The following is a 22,315-nucleotide window of genomic DNA, read 5'->3' on the forward strand; positions in this document are numbered from 1 at the left end:
ACTTGAGCATATTTCTTCTACATTGGACCCTTTGTTTCAACGGAGTTTTCGCACCGATCCTGCATGGCGCCGGTCCTGTCGTTTGTGTTCTTCTTCTGTCCTGTTATTTGCACCCTGCTCATTGCACATTCACGCATGCCCTTTACCTGCGCCTGTTCACACAATGCACGCATAGGGTGTCCCACGTAACTCACACGCAAAGTGCCTCGAGCGGCCATTCGCGCGTCAATTTTGCGTGTGTTCGCGGGATTCTTTCACGCCCGGAAAAACGCTCTTATGTGGCACGTATCGAGCGACAGAAAGCTGTGTGGGCAGTTTTTCACGTTGCTGTACAATTTACTCATTCACACTTTTCATCTAGTTAAAATAATTTAGAAGATGAGTAATTGATTGAGTAATTGTATAATTGGGCGGAATGCAAAAATAATCTAAGTATCGCGAAGCGACGCCAAACATTACCTTGGTTCGGTACAGGTATGCGTGGCATTTGCACGATTTTGAAGTTTGGCTCAAGTTACTTGAAACACCCTGCGGGTACATTATTATTAATATTCACATGTATACTGCGTCACAGTATACGTGTGAATATTGTATACTCTTTAAAACTAAATGCCTTGCGTTTCTTACAATCTTTCCTTCGGTATACTCAAACAACAACAACAACAACAACGGCAACAACAACGTGATTTCGGCATCATCAGCTGATTCCGTATGCAGTACTGAGTGTACGAAGGTGCTCGTCGACGTAGCGATTGTGATTTTACCGACTCACAGCCGCCATTGTGAACGGTTCCACAGAGGGGCACTTCAAACGGCTGCCACTAGAGCCGCTTGCGCTAGTGCCGGTAACGTGAAGAGATAAGTGGTAATAGAATAGCGCACCATACTGAACGGCTTTTTTAAATTTTCGTATATCTGGGCTACCTGCTTCTTAGTCAACGGGTTGTGAGCCACGAGATGCTTCGGTTCATTCAGCGCGGAATATAGACCGACAAAAAAAGTACCGGTGAGCGCGAATCTGTTCTGCCTAGTCGGAAAATTCAACAGTTTGTGGGTTGACGCTGGCATGCCTGGGCTCGGTCCTCCCGGTCGCCAAATTGTGGGATGCGGCGCGAATAGGTAGCCGCCGTAGCCGCAGTTTATTTAGACCGGCCGGCCATATGGTCCCGCGGGATTTCGGGAGCGGCCGATACCGCGGCCGCTCAGGTCGAGCGCGCCATAGCGCGTTTTGTTCTCGCGCTACCTGTACGCGAGCCCTCTTCTTCTTCGCCGACTTTGGAGGCGATAGTTGCGCCGCTACAAGTTCCTAAAACCTGTAGGTAAAATGCCGGCTCCTATACTCAACTATATGTGGCAACGAAGAGAAAGCGACGGAGGCAAAGCGCGCACAAACGAGAGCGCTTCTGAAAAAGAGTCCCGTGTTTTTATCCACGTTAGTGTCATCTCGGGAGGAGGAAACATAAACGCTTTATTAGTAACACTTAAGTAAGATAAAATACACCACCGAATGTAAAAGTTTACTTATTTTGCGGGTTTTCCCTTCCGCGCATGGGCAAACGCGAAACCGTCGCAAGTAGAAGCTGCGTCGATTCCGCGTCTGTTCTGAGCGACCAAAAGCACTGTCGAACGCTGGCGGACTACTTGGCGCCGTAACACATATGCAGCGGGCACGCGCCCGTAGCTTTCCCTTCATTGCCACACAAAGCTGTCCGTGAGTGTATGTACCTCTTAATTGGCAATACTACGACCTCCTGTATGCCTCAGCTACGGCGTGCCTCGTAACCATATCGTGGTTCTGACGTGTCAGACGTAACATTTTAATCTTTTTTTGCGCACATATAGCGCATGTTTGTCCTATTTGGTCCACCTTAGCCTTAGGCCGCTCGATACGTGTCACTGGGTGAGTATGTTCCCCTATAACACGCGTGGTGTATAAGCCCTAAATGTATTTACGTATATCTACTGCACTTCTCTCTGCATGCAATTCTGGGGCGGCTTGTACGAACATTTAATAACGAAAATAATAACCAATTTAAGAACGCGTTCTTACATGTTCCATAGAGAACGCCTAGTCCGCACAAGAACGCGTGCTTAAATCCGTTGTTATTTTCGGTAAGCCCCCTCTGCAAGCCCCCTCGTGCAAGCCCCCTCTGATCACCATTCTTCCCGCGATAAATCCAAAAACGTCCCCAACGTCTCGTGACGTCACTGCGCCGACATCTCACACTGGGCATCCGACTCGGTTTGTGCGTGCATTTCGGCCTAGCTTGTTAAAAGGTGCACTGCAGGAACATAAGTATTGCACGGCCGTGATGTTGCTACTTGTACGGTGCGTAAATGCAAAGACAACGCGAGTGTACACTTTGAAAATGATTAAAATGTGGACAGCTGTACGAATCACATTTAGTTTAATCTGTAGCTTTTATTCAAGCTTTCCGAGAAAGCTTTGTTTCACGTGTACTATAAACCGTTTTATTCGGCGAGGAGGAGCGAAGGGGGGGGGGGGGGGCGAACCAGCGCGCCGCGGGTCGCTCTCCTCCTCGCACTGGTATCTGTGGGGATTGCCGTTTCTTCCAGCAGCAGCTTGGGACCATAGCGGTGTCACTGGGACATTAGTGCGATTCTAACGTGCTCCGTCTGTGATTGCTGCGATGTCAGATCACTCAGGTCAGTGGGCTGTCAATTTGCTGTATTGGCTGCAAAATAATAATAATAATAATAATAATAATAATAATAATAATAATAATAATAATAATAATAATAATAATAATAATAATAATAATAATAATAATAATAACAACAACAACAACTTTGGGAAGCGAATGTGAAGTGCATCTGCAGCTGCACCAACTCCATGGACTCCGTCGCTGCGGTTGCAGACAAACGCAGGCTTCGGATGGCCAGCATTGTCACAAACAACTTGGGCAGTCGGCTTCGTCACGTGTATGTTGAAACGATTTTGTTTCCAATTAGCGCAGGCCGGCGAACTCGGCACCCATAATTAAACTACGATATGAACTAAAGGTACGCATTCTAGTAAGGTCAACTAGTGCGAATGCATGAAGTGAACTATTCCTTCGGGCGTGCACATTACAAGTTATTCTCTTCGAGTGTGTTCTATTATGCTTGGCAACCAACGGTCTGGGGGGAGTTGACCGAGGACGTATTATAAAGACAGTTACAAATGAAGTTGTGTTCTTTTTCGTTCTCTTAAGTACCACAGCCATGCCTACCGCGTGCCCGCCGCCCCTAGTTTACACGGGCTCTCCCGTGCTTCCGAATCTCGCCGGCAAGCTCTGTGGCCGACATGGCGCATCGCACGCTGTGTTAGATAAGAAAAAATACAGTTTCTGTTTCCGGCAGTGTTCAGACGTGCCTCGCCGCCTATTTCGGTTGTGGACAAGCTGTTGCAGCGCCTTATAGGCCCGTCACAGTTCGACATTGCGGCTATGTTGGAGCTCAAGTCATAGTGACGGCATGCTAAGAAGTTTCCCAATTGCAACATCTTGTGACCCCCCAATGAAAACGCGAAAAATTGCCACTCGCCGTCAAGAACCGGATGTGCACCCTCGAGCGCGAACCGACGTAACAGCGGGGTACCGGACGATACACGGAAAATGGCGTCCTCATCGATAAAACGGCCTATACCACGTGGGCAGGATCCGCATCCAACTTTTCGAGGGCAGCTTGTATTGCCTCACTCGTGTAGGCGTCGAGGGTGCCGTATTAATAAAAAAAATACCCAAAGCGGCGCAGAAATGCTTGTCTGGCTGCGGATGCGAACCAGCGACCTTCGGGTTGCGAGACCACCACTAATCGATTCAGCAACTGTCGGTTTTTTTCTTTATTGCATGAAACTATCAATCCAAAATTGTTACATTACATTTGAACATACATGAGAAACAAATGCACACGTGGTACGCAGTCCAATGAAAGTTCTAAATTGGGGTAAGCAAACACAGGCGTCCAGATGCGAAATCCATTCAGGTACGGGATCAAAGGTAGCAACCACACTATACGTACTTGAGCAGCCTCTTCTCGAAAGACAGAACTTCTCGAGCGAGGTGACTCGGCATGTCTGTCGATCATTCGGCTTCTCCATAATGAATGAAGTCCTAATAACATAAAGAAATCATATGGTGTAGTACTGGCTGTCTCTTTGAAAGGAAGGAACCGGATACCATAAGATATGAGAGGAAGGCCATTTTTGATAGTTCTTTGTAATATGTCCCAAAAACGAAATGCGTCCCGACAAAGAATAAAGCAATGTTCTGTTGATTCGGGTTCACTGCAAAGTTTGCAATTTTGCAATTCCAGGGTACATATAGTCCTCTTTTCTGAAGGCACGTTTTAACTGGAAGGGTGGAGGTGTGCCGCTTAAAGAAAGATGTTTTCGCTGCTGGCGTAATGCACATTCTGCGGACATGGCAACGAACATTTTGACCAAATGGAGACAGATACGACTTAGGGTACATAGGTTCAGGGAAAAGGTTATGTATAAGTGCTACATTTAGCGACGTTCGGTCAACGGTAAACAAATATTCTATAGTTAATCTGGCTTTTAAAAATGAAATAGTGTCGACAAGTTCCTTCAGGAAGGCCCATAACGGCAGTTCTTGAGCGAAGTTTGTCGTGACAGAAAGAAAAGGGAGGTGGGAAGCAAGACGCGTTCGGTTAACTGCAAGAAGGAATGGATGACGGACGTTTTTAAGGTAAAATAATCGCATGATGGAGCCACTGTCGGTTCATGATAAGCGCCCTTTAAAGTTGGGTTTTATAAGCACGAAGCAAACGCAGCGCAATGCGTGAGCCAATCACAGGTGTCCCCTCTTTCACCCCTCTTTCAAGTCCCTCTCCCACTTGTGCAGCGCGGTTGAGGTGTCCTCAACTGAGAGGCAGTTACTGCGCTGCACTTTACCCCAATGTTTCCTCCCCCAAACAAGAATCTCTATCTCTCTCCGGAGGAGGGAATAGGTGTGATCGCGAGGTCGTTCGACTCGCGCCCGCCGTTTCCCGCCAGTTCAGGCCCGGCAGTCAGATAGGGAGGCCGCGATTAGTTCGTTCTGCCGAAAAGAAGGCTACGTTGAAGCAACGGTAGCGGGCCGCGCGTCGTGCCGAAGAACAGGCCGCGTTTGATGAACGCCGCCACGAACTCGCCCGAGAAAGGGCTCGTCGTCGACGTGCCGACCTCGCCGTGAGGGGAGCGCGAAGCCGCGGCGTTACGACAACGAGGAGCCGCGGATTCCGAGCATCGCGTGCGCCCCTGTTCCCGGTAGGGGAGGGGTTATCATTTTTATTGTTTTACTTAAGGTACGTCCGCACTAGCGAGCATCTGCGTCGGCGGCAGGCAGGTGTGTGTGCGAGTATATATCAGTGTCAGCAAAGCCAACATCCCCTTGGCGACCGCAGGCGCTGTAGTGATGTCAGAGAGAACGCAGAATCTCTGGCAATCATGCTTTTTTAACGAACGGTTTCAGGAACAAAGATTACAGAACTATTCTTGAAGCAGAGCAGAACGATGCACTTCGAGCGAAGTACGTACTCGTTTACCGAGTACATAAATGAAAGCGGAATACCCGTAAACACCTAAGCGTTTTCCCCGAATTGTATATATCTGCGGTTTTAACCGCCACTCAAACGGTCGCTCATTGAACGAAGCATGCGAGGCCAAGCATGACGGACTGGTACGAGTTTCCAAAGTTAACGTTCGTTTCGAGCGTGCACCAAGTCGCCTAAACTTGCTCGGCTGATCGGTTTCAAACCAATGCGCTGTCGACTGAAGGTTACGAAACTGCGAGCTGGAATACACAGCACGAGTGCCAGGTCGCCTCGATCAAAGCCTCCACATTCGTGAACCTGAAACGGTCGCTTGCGCGCGATGTCGTGAATACGTGCAGCATTTGCGCCCTCCCCTTCGCGGCTGCATAGTCTCGAACTGCACTGTTGTTGGCGTTGCTAGTGAACATCGATTCGAGTACTCCGCGACAAGTACAATGCACACGCAGGCTTGTATGCGTCCTTCTTTCTCATTAGGAACTTCTATACAGGGTGTCCTTAAAAAAAAAAGCGTACATATTTTTTTTCTTTTTTAAGTAAGGAGCGCAGCGAACGTGGGCGTAAATTGCCTGAATTATAGCGTTGAATTTCGATGATGAATAGCTCGAATTAATTGCGACTTTCGTGATTAAGAAAAGAAAAAAAAACGAGTTTACACAAAATGCGACTCCCTCCACATTCGCTTTTTAAACAACTGCCCCTCAGGAACTAATAAAAAAAGTTCATTCATTCAATAACTTTATTCAGCGCCGTGCGATTTGGTGGGGTGGGCCTGGACTCCGCCTAGGTTTCGGCCAAGGGTTGTTGGCCCTTGGCGGCTTCCTCGGCTCGCTGGACGGCCCAGAGTTGGTGCTGCAGGTCCGAGCTGAGCAGCGCAGACTCCCAGCGTGCGCGGAGGCTGTCGCTATTTGAGGCTATATTATCGCTATCCTGTATTATATATCCGTACATTCACATAGGATATGCTCCAGGGTGGCTCTAGCTTTTATTAATTATTATTCTGAAGCTCACATTATCGGAGGTAAAGTGTATCCGACTCCTTTGCAGGAGCGCCACGTTTGCTGCGCTTATAGCCCTTCTATAAAAAATCTGTATTGAAAAAAAAATAGTAACCTGTATTTCGTATACATTGCAACAGTTGGCAGGCATCGTGAAGTGCATAGCTCCACCTCACTTCTTAGAGTAGCAATGCGTTGTACAAGCGTCTGATGTTTGAATCGTTAGAGCAGCTACGAACCCGCACTTCTTTCTTTTCTGTTTTAACGCACTTGCCATTCTCAGGATACTTTTTGCACTTTCCGGTACATTTCTATGTTTGTGTCTAACCGTGTTGCCGCCAACTTGGGCCACTGGATGGTGCGTGGTCAAATCGGCAAATCATCGGGCTGCTGTGCTGAGGGAACGGGGATCAAAATACAACCATTGGACCAACTTCAGCCGCTGATTATGGGACACTGCTTGTGTACTGTTCTTCAATCAACCTCTCTCGCGCCAGTTTGGGTCACTGAATTAAAGTATACCACTCGGCAATTGCAGCTCTTAAAACATCTGTCACGGCAACTTGGGTCACTCGGTATGTCCTAACGGATATGTGCCACATTACAATTAGCCTCATTTGCGTCAACTTGAGTAACTGGATATGTGCTCTGGGCATATGTATCGCCCCTCAAAAATAAAAGAATAGCTATTTAAGAATTATTCAGTGCTGGGTGGAATGAATCACGCGTCATTTAGTATATTCAGAAAAAGTGTACCGAACAAACGTGCCGTGGTGTCATCTTTAACGGTTCCGCAGGGGTGTGCAAAACTGGGCTCGTTGGCGCATGTTGAAGAGAATCGAGCGGACTGCGCAAAAGACGGGGGCATAAAGCATCGGCGGCCTACGCGGCGCTGACTAGCAACCAGTTTTTTTATTGCAAAGCGTAGCAGCATACAGGAAAGCATTCTGCGCAGAAAACAAACTGATCTCGAGGCATTTCTGTCTCATATGTGATATCACACATGCGATAAGTGGCCTAATTCACTGCAACGAAGAGACGCGGCGGGTGTGGTAACACACGAATCACACAGTGTTGGCATACACATGTGAAATGCTTCACTAATCCCGCGGGCAGGTTTCTCCACGTAGCGTCCTAGCAACGTGCACTTTTAAAGGTGTAGTTCACTTGTTTTTTCGCAATGTTCTCCAGAACTAGTAGCAACTGAGACCCTTAAGCCAGTACGCGTCCTTTCGTAACCGATCGTTAATACTTCAGACTCACTGAGCTCTACAACAGCGCTCGCGCGGAAACTGTATCTCATAAACATACTACACACGGGCATTCTTACACAGCTTCGCACGTGGTCTCCTGACGAGCTTTCCACGAGAGGTATCGGAAACGTCCCGCGGCATCGACACTGTGAACCAACGCCATACAGCGAGCAGCCACGGGTGAAGAACGACCTCGACACAGACAGCTGGCAGTGTTATATCCGGCGTAGATGAAATTACCGCACCGTTCCACTTGGCAAAGCTGATTACCGGGCTGCCTTATACTACGGGGAATACCACGCGATAAAGAAAGGAGCGCATTAAAAGACCGCAACGCAAAGTGGAAGGCGCCGCGAGAACAAAGCGTCCGAATGATTGCTTCCGCGTTGCATACACGGCCCGAATGTGTACGGCGCTCTCCTCCCACCATTTGTCATGACCTAATTGAGACGGACCCGCGGCTCGCCGCGTAAAAATAGGAGCGCCCTCTGGAGGCGAGAACTGCAGCGATACGTGACGCGTAATGACTGCTGTGTAGCGACGCCTGTTGCGTGCAATGGCCGCCCGCACGAGAGTGCTGCTATATTTGTGCCCTGGTCGACGCCAGATGTCGTGGGAAGCGAGCGCGGTGGCGCCAAAGGCCAAGGGCCGGCGCTCGCCATTAAAGCTCGTGCGCTCGAAGGCTAATTATTAAAGTGGTAATATAGTGAGCGGAACACGACTCCGCGTGGTAATTGGGCTTACGTCCCCGCCACCTAGCGGCGACTTGCAGCGTCGCGCCTTGTCCCCTCGGCTGAACGTGCAAGCCGTATACTGTATTACGTGTAAGGACAGCGGCTGCTCACACGCAACTAATTCGCGTCACTCGGCTAGTTCACGGAGGGACATAAACGGGAGAAATAGCTCCGCTATTTCGATGCGCATCGGGCTTGAACGTCATCCGGACAGGAAACTAACAGACCACAGAGCGCCGGAGTATTGTGCACTTTTCCAAAGGCGACTGTACTCTGTTACAACATTTGTGGCACGGCGAACACTCTTCTGCGTGCACTCGCGGCTTCTTATCTATTCGCCTTATTTTCCCACTTCCCCTTCCTCCGATGTGCATATATTTCCACTCGCAGAGAAATAAATTAAAATATAGTTACAAGCTCTTTACGCGGAGCTCTAACGCAGCTGGGACGGCTGCAGGTGTGTCTTCGCGATCGTCCTTCTCTTCCACGCGATTGCGAGCGTCGTCTTGGTCGCATTGCTCGAAGTCTTGTGACAGTATAGGGTAGCAAATAAGCAGCAATCTGGTCAACTTTCCAGCTTTTCATTTTTCTTTGTCTACCTTTCTCTCTTTTTGGCGCGTCCAGTTATTCTCTCAGCGGTACGCGTCGCGTCACGCTTTCCGTTGTGCTCTCAGCTTTCGCTCGCCTCCTGTCTTAATTCTGCACGTCTTCGTAACGTGTTCCCTCTTCTTCCTTACTTCGCTAACCTGGCAGCGCTAAATGAGCACGCCGCCATGACGAAGAGTGAGAACTGCTTGCCCGCGCTTCGGGCCCCAGCACTCCAACTCCCATTCCCATGTTCATGTTCCCGCCCCAACACACACTCTGAATCTGTGCCAGCGGCCCTGGTGTAGAATTGGTATGAGGAATCTAACCATGATCTGAAGTATCCGGACGCGTTGCTTCTCGAAAGCCCATCTACGCAAAACTTCGATCAAGTATACCACGGGAACTGCGCACGTTCGCTGAACCGCGGATGAAGCTCTGCCGGCCGTATGCGTTAAGAATTCGGAGTCACGGCGTGGCGTACGGCCAAAAAATATTGGCGCGCGGGCGCGTGTCGATGGTTCCCTCGTCGTCTGCCGATTTCGCTATCCGTCATATTCGTCCTTTCCTTCTCTAGTTCTCCACCTATTACATCGCTAATTGCATTGACCTGGCGCGCATTCTGCTCCCGCTACTAAGCACACGTAATTGACTTCGCGATCGGGCACGACGCGTATGTTGCGCACGTGCGGTTCACACAGAACGCGTCATCGAGCGGAGTTTGTCGTCTCCGGCGAGACGGTGAACGTGGGGACGAGGAGGGGGGGGGGGAGGGTACACGTACTCGTTCTCTCTCTCTCCACGCATCACGTGAAGGAAGTCTCGACGTCGGCAACGAAAGCCGGCTACGATTTGCTCCCCCCCCATTCACGAGTACGTGCTACGCGCTTTGAACCGGTGGGCTCTGCGCATGTCGCCACGCCTGTTGCGCACTCCGTGAGGTGGCGTGCCAGAAACATACACACTCTATTTTTCATCATTTATTTGCAGCTGCGATTTCAGCCGTGACCTTTACTGTGCACGCGTCTCTACACCACGCGGAGTCCAGGGAAAGGGAGACTAGCCATGTTCATGAGCGTACCGGAGGCTTGCCACTGTCAGCGCGCAATCTGTATACTCTCGGAATGTGTGGCTATACATAATGTGACTGTTCTCGTAATGATTGCTTTGACTGGACGTTCGCGTGTAGCTGGTTCGTCGCGCTCTGGATATGCATATGGTATAGCAGGCTGTGCCTGCGTTACGCCATCTTTTATTCGACCGCTCTCATTTATTGATTTTCTTTAACGCGATAAGCATTCTTTGTATACTTGAAACACTTTGAGTCTATGTAGCTTCCTGCCCAGTGACCCTGGCTGTCTACTAGCTTGGGCTACTAGGGGCTGGTTATGCCGTCGCGGTCGTTGCATCGTCGTCGTTCCAGCTCCCTCACCCTATTGTCTTCATGCCGCCGTCGTCGAGCCACCGTCGACACGTAACCGTCGTCATCCCACTGTCGGCATGCCATCACTGTCGCGCTGTCGTCGCAATACCATCTTCATTGTCAGGTTTATGTGGGTTCATGTGCACTGCGGCTCTTTTAATGTATGAATCGAGACCAAAATTGTTATCCTGTGACAGCTCCCCGTTATCGTGGGGCATTGTGTCGGATTTAGTGCGCTTTCGTGGCGGGACAGTGTCACGTAATTTATTTCGAACAGTTATTGTTTTTGAAACACGAAATGCATTACATCTTGGGAAAATGTGAGGGGATGACATTTGTAAAAGCATCGGCTTTCTGCATAAGAAGATTGAGTTGGCATTACAGTGCGGGTTCTGTGTCTACGTGTATCTTTATCCTCATCTAATCGCGTTGTTTAATATTGCTCTCTGTGTAAGTCTATTATTGCGATTAGCATTCGTTGCCTAATTCAAGCAATTTGAGTGTACCTGTCTATATTGTTTCTTACGCCGACCCAGTGACCAAAGTTATTTATTAGCTTGGGCTACTGGTATGTGTCATTATGCCGTCGGAGTCATTGCATCGTCGTCATTCCAGCTTTGTCATCCGTCTCTCGTCATGCCGCCTTCGTTGTTCCATTGATGTCATTACTTCTTCGTCATGCTAGCATCGTCACAGAGTCACTGAGTCCGCGTCATACGCGTATAGTCATCATGGTCATAGTGAGCGAGTGTCATAGCGATATGGACCGATCCCGCGGACAGTTTATTTCGTATATATATATATATATATATATATATACACGAAACAATGGAAATCTAGATAAAGGTGCCTCCAGCAATGCTCTTTGTCGCTGCATTGCTTGAATGTTTATCGTATTAACGTCGACAGTGATCGTGAGACGGGCTGCGCTGAAATTATTTTGTTTTTAGTATCTTATTGGTTAGATGGTACTTTTGATGAATGACATGGCTGGCTTTTCGGTGGCGCACTTTCTGAAGCTCCCATCATTTAGCGAGCTGCGTACAACTAAAACAAGGGAATTTTTCTTCTATTCTCTCGTCGCGTAAGTAATCGCTTGGGCTTTAACGTCCGAGCGCAGCATTGCGGGCTGTGAGAGAAGCGCACTAGACGGCTACGGATTAATTCTGACGTGTGTTAAAATATTACACGTGTTAAAGCCTAATTACTCTAGTAAATTATTAGTACTTGGTTTGTGGAGTTATTCTCAACTGAGGACTCACCACAGCGTATCAAAAACACTGCTATAGGCTATGTGTTAAGTTTCGCATGCTTAAGTCAGACTTTTGGGGTAATAAACTCAGCACAGCATACTAAGATAAGCTGATCATTGGAGGATATAGCGGGATTGTTAAATTGTGCTTCTGCGAAGCCAAAGGAGTCATAATTACCGTGAAAGCTTTGGTAACCCACAGAATAAGCACATAATGAAGAAATGATTTGCCGTGATAAGCTGCCGTTACGTCACCAGCTCGTAGTGACGTCACGCATTTCGACAGCGTCTTCTCAGGTCTAGTTTAACTCTGGTTTAGCGGCAAATAAAGTCTATCGTATTTCGAAGGAACAAAATGCAGAAACTAATGACACGGCCCAAATGGATCAAGACGCGTCTAAAAATTGCTGGCGTCACACTTACCTACCAAACCTGTGGCTTTGCCGCAATATTCAAGAACGGGCGTTTGCCATTCATTTCCCTCACAAATAAACATTCTTCTTCTTCTTTCCACCAGGCGAACGAAAAATAGGGCGTTCTTAAAGAATACTTTACCGGTCTATACTTATTTTATTTTTGTCTTCAGTGTTCCTTAAATTAAATTATGGGGTTTTACGTGCCAAAACCACTTTCTGATTATGAAGCACGCCGTAGTGGAGGACTCCGGAAATTTCGACCACCTGGGGTTTTTTAACGTGCACCTAAATCTAAGTACACGGGTGTTTTCGCATTTCGCCCCCATCGAAATGTTCAGTGTTCCTTCTAGCGATACCTCGTATGAATGTGGAAACCGTCCCAATATCTAACGAAATGAAATGTTCTACGTAGAATATCTGGTACTGCTCCTCTACAATGGTTTTCTTCTAAGTTTTTTGGAGGCCTCGAACTAATAATGTTTTGCAACATTGGTGGTGTAAGTCAATTTAATCGGACCCCTTGCACATTGAGGAACTAAATGACACCATACGTGTAGTACTGGATACATTTTACATTACGCCTAATGGCTTGTGCGCCGATCTTACCTCTTCTTAAGATGGCTTATCAAGATGTATGATCTGTACGCCTACACATAAGGCACGTGCCCCGCATTAATAATGTGGATCCTCGAGGTCCTTTTTGTGTGACGATGACGGATGTGAATGCTTCGGTCCTTTCTGCGAGGCCTTGCACGGCGTCGGCGTCTACTCTCGGGATGGCGACAGACTTTTGGCTAATTGCGTCTTTCCTCTTCATTTCGTAATTTTCGTTCGAACTTCGGTCTTCCATGGTTAATTTGAATTGACACCTTCACAATGCGCTACGCCGGTCTCTTCGCCGCGTGATTTTGGTGGGCAGCTGCCTCGTCCGCTGTTTCGTTCACGCGTTTCAGGAGAAACGACGCAGTTGTGTCTAGTAAAATCCCAAGTGTATACAGTTGTGATTGAACCTTTCGAGCATTCGACCTGGCCATTAGGTACTCGATCGGTACAGGTTATGTACCAAGCAGTGGTTTGCATGATCAACTTTTGTTTTCTTAAGTCTGGTCTAGAATACGTATTGTGCAAGACAAATCAGCATCACGTAGCACATATAAATGAGGATCGAACGCGAAAAAATTGTCTATTGCTGGCGCATAATAGACATCTGTTTTCTGTCCAGGATGTTGACAATGACGCATAGTTCGGGCTTTACTGGCTGAATACCGCGATTAAGAGCGAAATCGAAATACAGCGTGAAACAAGCTAAGACGTCTTGCCTTGAAGATGTTGAATCGTTGACCAATTGACGTATAGGTCGGAGTCTCCAGGGGAATGCTTTAGAAAGAAAATTGATTCCATGATGTAACATAATGTGATGAAAGAAGCCCTTTTGCGATTTCAGGACGACTGAGTCATATTCTCGGGTAAAACACTTCGTGTACGAGGCGGCAGTCGGAACTTTGGTCAAGTCGCTGAACACCGCCACATTTAATGACTGATTGCTTAAATGCACAAAATTGGGAAACAGGTTGCGTCTTTTAGTTGCTCAGGCTTTTAGTTGCGTCTCTTTCTTTTAGACGAAGGAAAATAAATGAGTTGTTTGTTTTTCTTCTTTTACGCCACAGTTTAGTTAAGAGCTATAAACTTGTTTTGCGGTGTCCATTCGTTCACACTTTCTATTGCGCCGCGTCTACCAGGTCATCATCGCCAGGTCACCTCCACCCCCTTAGCTACAACTTCAGCACGTACTCCTGAAACCCCTTTGTCACGCAATACCTGGTCGGTCACCTCCCTCGAGAGAGCGAACAGTCGCACGCAGAGAGCGCAACGAAACAAACTTCATTTTGACTCAAAAGCACGCGAATGCAGAATACAGACGCTCTGACAGAAAAAAAAAGTTAAGTACAGCAGAAAATTGACAATCCTATTGATTACGAACGCTCTCAGGAGATTCGCTCTTACAAGAAGCTTCCAAAAGCTGTATGCGTGAATAGCACGTGCTGTGCTCAAACCAGTCTAAGTCTTGAATGTTCGGAACTAAACAGAACGTATTCACCAGTGGGAAGTCCGCGATGTTGTTCGCGACGCGTTCACTTGCGCTGCCTGCGAACTCCGCACTCTGTGCTTTCCTGACGTGGACGCGGCCAGACGGGAAGCCGAGCACGGGTCCCAGCTGTCGACGGCGTCGCCACACCGAGCCACAGCCTCGGCCGGGACAAATTGGGGGACGCCAGGTACCGGGTCGGGACAGAGGCCAGCACTCCGAGGGCATGTCGATGCTGCCAGGACGCAGCACTGACGCGCCCGATCCTGTTGGTTTCGTACACCCAACAACATACCAAAACTGGTAAAGGCCGAACATTCAGAACGAAGCATTTGGCAACTAGTTCTAAAGTGCGTCTGCTCTTTTACCACTCGTGTTGCCGCGTCTACTTTGCACGTGCACTCCGTTTAGACAACGCGTGCTTTTCGTCTTCTTCGTCTGCTGGGGAATCATTTCTGTCGTCTGCTGTTGTAGTCTCGATGCATCAAATTATGCATTTATATGAATATTAGCTCGGAAGTGATAGCCTGAAATACCTCTAGACATATTAAGTCAGATGGACGTGGCACAGTACATGTATTTAGTTTCATCATCTTATTGCTGTCAGCTTTCGAGAAAAAATGATAGCATTTATTGCACAGGCACAAACTAAATTCTAGCAGAACCCATTTCACGAGGACTGCTGACATTAATGCTATTAGCTTTCAAGCGGTGTCGCGACACGCCGTATTGCCACGGCCAAACCGCGCCATGTTTGAGCCGGGTACTGCAGCCGGGTTCCTCTTTCGTGCTTCCCTTTGGACACGTTGTGCCATCTAGCCGCGCGCCTTCGAAGTCCGCGCGCAGTCTGGGTCCTCTTGTGTGGCCTCCGAGATTCATGGCGCGCCGATCAACAATCCATCTTCCCTCAGATCGGTCAAACTCTTGCACTGCAGCAACGCGCGATTGGGAGCGGGGCGTGCTAATCACAACTTTCGCGTCTCGCAATTTGTGCGAGGCATTGTGCGCCATGCGGAATCGGAGAGTGACGACCTCTGGAAACGAATTTCGGAGTCCATAACAAGCAATACTTTTAGAGAACGAGCACGACGCTGAGTGTGTCGCGAAGCAGTTTTTCTCTCCAAGATGACGGTGTTCGCTGGGCGAGCCCGTTCCGATGAGCAACCGTAGTCTTTGATTTCAAAATAAATAAATAAATAAATAAATAAATAAATAAATAAATAAATAAATAAATAAATGTACTACTGCAGCTCCTGCGCCTGTCTGTCACTACGTCTTGTGACTAGTCTTGTTACTAGGCATTTTTAAGGTTAATAACTGACGACTGCTTCTTTTCATACATATCTTGTCTCACTCTGAACAACTTTTATGTATTGATCTGTATATTTTATAGATCAAAACAGTTATAGAGATTTTTCATAGATGCACATATCCGATAACACGCATCTTATTTCATCTTTTAATTTTGCTTGCTTTTCATAAAGGTCAACAAATACCATACAGGCTGTTTTTCGCGCAGTAAGACGAATAAACATGCGATATAATTGGGACGCAAGATGTCGTTTCGTGTGAATGAAAGTTATTCTGGAAAAGAACACTGACATCACGAGTGAAAGATGGGAAAAGATGAATAATTATAAAATATTTGAGGATGTAAATAGCCATACTATTACAACTTTCAAAAACGGCATCGTTATATCATACAAGGTTGCCTCATGCTTTAGTAAATGTTTCATGTTCAGTAGTGGCAAGCGATGTGGGAAGAATGCATATGTGGAAGACATGAATTTAAAAGTCAAGTCGTTCAGCACTGTGTTTTTAATCAACATGACGAAAAACACGCGGATCCATGGAAATGATGGAATCTAAATAGAGCAAAAGCTTGTTCGAGTTATGGAGGCCGCGGTCATTGTGGATGACACTCGCACGGTCTCTTCGCCCGTACGTGTAACGATGACGAAGGCCAGGTATGATACTTGAGAAGCGTCGCAGTTGAAAACAGGTGCCTGCACAGAAAAGTACGACAGGATCTGTAAATACATTTAACGCTTATGCACCCACTGCGTCACGGTGGCACCCACTCTGGAGGATGGGCCAAGGAATGGACAGTGGCCCAAGTCCTGTATTCGTGCGCGTACGCAGTGGCATATACCGACAGGCACGTGCAGTCACGTGCAGTATGACCTGCAACACTGCAGGTCATACTGGCCTGCAGTGTTGCAGGCCAGTATGACCGTGGCCGAAGGGGCTCCAAGACTGTATGGCTGCGCAGGCACAGGGTAAGTTCCAGACTTGAACACAGCTTCGATTAGTGGTATTTATTGAACCGCTATTTCGCCTGTCAGAGCCACCGCGCGGCCCCTTCGACCACGAACAAGGGTGTTGCAAGTCATATTTCACGCAACTGTACGTGCCGTGCGATATAACCCAGTTGTTTGCCTGCCATAGGCGAAGAAACGACGACGAACCCTTGAGAAGGTGCAAGGAAACCTTAGGGATAAAAAACAATAAGAAAAAGAAACGTGTATGTAAGTGTTCGCAGTGTTGCGGAAGTTCGTTGGCCACTTCCGATCCCCAGGCGGCGAGATGTTCTGCGTCTCGCCGTCCGACGGTGCGTATAACCTCCGGCATGCGGAAGTCATCGATCGCTGCCTGAACGGTCGCCCGCGTCGAACGTATACACGCGTCGACGAAGATCTGTCGCTTGCGCGAGTTTCCTACAGTCGAGGAAGTGCACGCGCTCGGTTTTATGATAGATAGCCAAAGGTGCAAACGCGGCCTTCGTGGGCCCAGCGTTTTTGTAACACGCGACTGCAGGTCCGTCACACGGCGCGTAAGTCGCCGTCGTATATATAGTCTGATGCGGCTCACTGACTCTCTAATTGAATGTTGTGTCGATCAAGATGCCTGGCGTGCCACTGTCTATTTGCCTCTTTGTTACGCTGAAGATGGAAACGTGGTGGTACTCGAAAATATTTTTCGCAATTTGGCAGCATCCAAAGCCAGAATTTGCTGACGATGTTTGGCCCATTATGTTGTAGTTGAATATGAGCGCTTCAATTTCTATGAGCTTGTAAAACGCCATAGACGCATCTCACGTTTCTTGTCTTCTCACTGCTGTTATTATCATCATCATCATCATCATCATCATCATCATTATTATTATTATTATTATTATTATTATTATTATTATTATTATTATTATTATTATTATTATTATTATTATTATTATTATTATTATTATTTGTGGAGGCTGGCGTTGGCCGTGGCAGGGCAAAGTGTTTTGGCATGCAAGATACTCAGTCCTTGAAACGAACAGATGGAGCATGCATAGCCGAGCCGTTAGGAATCAAATTGCATGATCACATGTTGATGTAACCTGAACTGCCTCAGCCATTTGCGTCGCTAGATCACGTCGGAAACAAACGCTACAAAACTTCATATATCGTAATTGGTCACCTATATAGACATGTAAACTTAGCACTGTAATTAATGCTGATGACGAGTTTGTGGCCGATTATTTATATATTTCAGTTAATCATGTCTACGTCAAAAAAGAGTATCGAACCTCTGTCTTTAATACGTTCCGTTCCAAGGAAGAAATAAGCTACTTTAAGCTCTTTCGGGACAAACCGTGTCGCCCATTCGGTGCTGTATTGAGAAGGCCACCCATTTGTCTAAGTGATTCAGCTGATCACAGGGTCCAGAATACCACATACGTACCACTGGAATAATTGGCTCCTTCGAGTAAGCTGATGGCTCAAAGCGATCAGTTCATGTAGAAGTGACGATTCGGTTCCGTGTATTTCTTTAAGACCACTCATGGAAGCGGTGTGTGCCGGATCATTCAGACGAAATCCCTAATTCTTTGGACTGCAGTACCGAACAGACGAGCACACAAGAGTCTACTACTAAACTAAGAGTCGAAACTAGTCGACGAAGTTGTGATGAGCTCGCTCATTTTTAGTTCTTCTTTCTTTACTGGTGCAACATCGCCTAACTTTAGTCGTTTAACATCACCAAATCTCAGTGAACGTTTTCTTGATCTCTCTCTCTCTCTCTCGTTGTTTATAATTCACTTGTCCGAGTCCGCATACAACGCAAGAAAGTAGCTTGCGCAATGTATAGGGTTACGCCTTCCTTCAGTACCTTTCAGCGGCTCGTGTAACGGCGACAGGAGAACGGCTATGGGACTCACGTGCCAGTCGTTCGCATGCTACCGTCGCTTAGCACGACCAATTGCACCTGGAAGGCCACGCACGACGTGAAATCATGATGCATATTCTCGGTCACTTCACAGCTTCCGCTCAAGCATTTATGTCAGGAAAACAGTGCGCGCACCTTTTTAACCTCGCGCGCCGCTGCGATCACGCCAACTACATCGTTTCTGTGCGAGGCCTCTCGCGGAGAGACGGCCAGGTCGCCCATCGCAGCTCCGCGCACGGACGTCTCACTCCGGAGTCGATTGTCTCCGGCAGTGCGCGCTGCTGATGGGATCGAGCAGCAACGCCGCACGCCTTCCCTATCGTCTCTCTCTCTCTCTGCTGTCGTGTGTTGGCTTTTCGCTTTCCGCGTACCTTTCGCTTTCGTCGCTGCGTGTGTGAACAGGGCGCGATCGCTTTTGTGCGAGCGCGCGCAATCGTGCGCGTGTCCCGGACTCGTATACCGCAATCTTCGTCGACGCACCGTGCTTCGAGAGATGGAGCGCCTTTGTGCCGTCGTCGACTTTTTCTTCCGGCGTCTGCATAGTGCCGCAATTTGTCCGCGTGATCGACGCGTATCGTCGTTTGCGTCGGCGCGAGTGTGCGTCCCCGGAGAGAACGATTCCATGAGCGATTAAGCGGAATCGCGTTCCCGGAGGAAGACGTTTCCTCGGACGCGAGGGTCACCGCGTGGCCGCCGGCCCGAGTGACCCAGAGATCCGGGTGAATTGTGGCGGCAGGTCATCCCGTCGTGCGCACCCTGTGAGAAACGGTGTGCGGTGTGCCGCTAGCGATAACCGTAAGCGGCAGTAGGTGCCGGACGTATTGATTTCTAAGAATACGAATTCGTACCGTCTACTGTTTATTTCTGTAAAACTGAAATAGGTCGGCTTTTACTGGTCGTAGAATTCTTTTGTCCGTTGAAAAGGTATTGTCCAAAGATTAGAAACAAAAATAATTGTGAATATATTTATTTTTCCACGTGTAGAATTCTGCAGATATTTCGGTCGAGTTACTTAGAGAAAGTTTATGGAGGAAATTGCACAATGGCGTAAAGCAAAAAGTGCCACAGTGTATGAAGTTCTGAAGGGTGCGTTGATATTTTGTACTATTTGTATTAAAACACACGTAGGCCTTCTAAACGCGTAGACGGCTGGACAAAATATTTGCGAGGACTCGACGCTTTCTTTGTTTTTTTTTCTTTTTCTGTATTTGCGCAGTCTTAGCGTCTGCCATGCCAGGTGGAGCGTGTCAGCTGTTTCAAGAAGGAGTGGCGTTCATACCTGATATTATCAGTTGTGTTTCAGTCCTATCGTGGCGCCCAACTGCGCATACTATTGTCTTGGTGTGTGAACGACAGTGAATGTTTTGGAATTAGCAAGTTGGTTTTAATGGCAGAGTCATGTTCCCTTAACTGCACTTGACTCCTCGCGGTGGGGCTCGACATCGAAGTTCTCTTTTCTCCAGAAAAACTATTCCCGCCGATTTGCACGATTTCAGACATAAACGAAGCTGTAACTGGCTGCGGTATCAGCTGCCAATGCTGTCTGCAGCTGGCCTCAAAGTCACGTGACCGAAGTCCCGGCTGTGTTGTGCCCGTTATGTCGTTTTTTTCTTGCCGCTAATCTGTGTTAACGTAGCGAAAAAAAAAATGTAAATTTGAATAACTGCAAGTTTGAACTTAAACCATCAGCCTCACGTTTCCATTTTACCTAGCTGATTTGCGGCTAACTTGTTATGAGACCCTCATACGAAGATCTGGCTGGAAATTTCTTACCTAAATACGTAGAAAGACAGAAATAATTTTTTTCGGCAACCACTGTACCAAATTCCACGATGAAGTTTGTTGCATTTAAAAGAGAGAGTTAAAATTTAGTGACTGTAAGAAGAAGATTATTTATTTATGCAGGCAATTTCTTTACAGTAGTTCTTGAAAATCGCAAGACTGAGAAGTAGTTGCGTATCAAGTTTACAACTCTGTAACTGAGCGATTAAAATTTATATCACAATCGTGTAAACCCCGCCAATAATACATCTAGGGCGCAGAAAATTGATGTATTAAGCACCGTTTGAAATGTACCACTAATTTGTGAGCCGGATTCTTACGAAACTCTGGTTAGTATTCTAACAACTTTAGGTAACCTCTAAATTTGTATCTCATGTCTGTCCGCATGTGCTCTAACGTATGGAGTTCACAAAAATGCAATGTCCGTTCTTGGTCTAGAGTTACGGATTTGTAAACTTCGTGCTTCTATTTTCGAAACTTGCCAATTTCTGGCAATTATTGTAAGATACCTGAGGGCGCAAACCAATACTGTTTCCTAGAATCCACTATAATTTAACTTTCCTTGTCAAATGCAATAAAGATTATTCAAATTGGCCGGGCGGTTGCCTCATAAAAATGCATTTAAATAGCCGGAATCGGAGTTTCTGGCCCCGAGCTATAGCTTCCTCTTACAGTGACACCACCGAGGAAGAGTAAACTAAGCTTTGATAGTAAGTGATTATATTACATAGGCACAGCGAAGCGACCGGTCTTGCTGCGATCGGACGCTCGGTAAGCCGGAAAAGATGCAAAGACCAAAAAACAGGTTTGCGATGCAACTTGAAATTGCCTCACCTGCACCCGTACCGCCATTGATATTGACGGCGTCCACTGTGGTGTATATTTTATATTCTATCCGTAAAGAAGGCCTACATTGCATCCTAAAGGAACCCGTAAGAGCTCAGCACAACAAGCTTCGATAATTTTTTGCAGTAAATAAACGGTTACAATGCGAAGAAACGCTTTGAAATTCCTTACAATACACTGAGGTACCCGCGCTGAGGTTTTGGAAGGGAAATTTAAGGTGAAAGGAGGAGGAAGGGGGGCGAGTAGAATGCGCTTTTTTTTTTCTCGCTCTAATGATGAAGCTTTCCCGTAAAGTGAATCACAACGTTAGTTTTAGAAGAATGTTTAATCGTTCGCAAGTAATTCAACGTACATCCGCGAATGTGTCACCTGTTCCACGCGCTTCAGCCGTCGTGACAAGCAGCCCGAAGCAACTGCCACTGTTGATTGATTTACTGACCACAGAATGTTTTTATTAGATCACCAAATGTACATTTCGCCACGACATGCGCAGGCTGACGCCCAACCTGACGCTGGTGCTGGGCACGGCCATGATGACGATGACCATGGCGCTGATCCCGGTGTGTCACGTGCTTGCCGTGCTTGCCGTGGTGCTGGCCATCATGGGCTTCTTCATGGGGTGCATCGACACCGTCGCCAACGTGTACATGATACGCATATACTCCAAGGACGTCTCGCCGTTCCTACAAGTGAGTGACGATTCCGCATTCCGCAGTTTTAGCATGCTCGCGTGTTGGTGGAGAGAGAGAAAGAAAAGGAGCGAAGTAGACTTTGTCCACTGTGCTACCCTACACGCGGGTAGGGGCGGAGTGAAATAAGATAGAAAAGAGAAACTTTCAAATTATGTGCTTTCACTGGACGATGTCCAGCGTTTTTACAGACGGGCAATCAAGTTTGACGCCTTCGGGTGCATTGAAGAATAGCTCGTGTGGCTTTCCAGACTGGTGAGCTGTGAGGCAAGGCCCGCAGGACCTTTGCTTTGGCAAAAAGCCGATCGTGTAGTCTACTTTAGGGATGCTGGAGAGTCTGGCATTGTCCGTCCAAGCGCGAGCAGTGGCAGATGAGGCGAGCGATGTTGAGTTGTAATTTCCTATTGCAGAAACTTGTTTTTTTTTTCCTCCGATGTGCAGGGCTAATGGTAATGATATAAAAAACAATGTCATTAGTTATACTGCTTG

General features: G+C 47.4%; 1 protein-coding gene across 1 annotated transcript in view; it reads left to right on the forward strand.

Moving 5' to 3' along the window:
* LOC142558408 (major facilitator superfamily domain-containing protein 4A-like) overlaps positions 1 to 22,315 on the forward strand; it is a 397,460-nt gene that overhangs the window by 345,438 nt on the left and 29,707 nt on the right. The window contains exon 2 of the mRNA XM_075670544.1: positions 21,631 to 21,826. Coding sequence (XP_075526659.1) covers positions 21,631 to 21,826 — 196 coding nt within the window. The remainder of the gene's footprint in view (positions 1 to 21,630; positions 21,827 to 22,315) is intronic.

This window comes from Dermacentor variabilis, chromosome 9, assembly GCF_050947875.1.
Source record: "Dermacentor variabilis isolate Ectoservices chromosome 9, ASM5094787v1, whole genome shotgun sequence".
NCBI classification, from domain to species: domain Eukaryota; kingdom Metazoa; phylum Arthropoda; class Arachnida; order Ixodida; family Ixodidae; genus Dermacentor; species Dermacentor variabilis.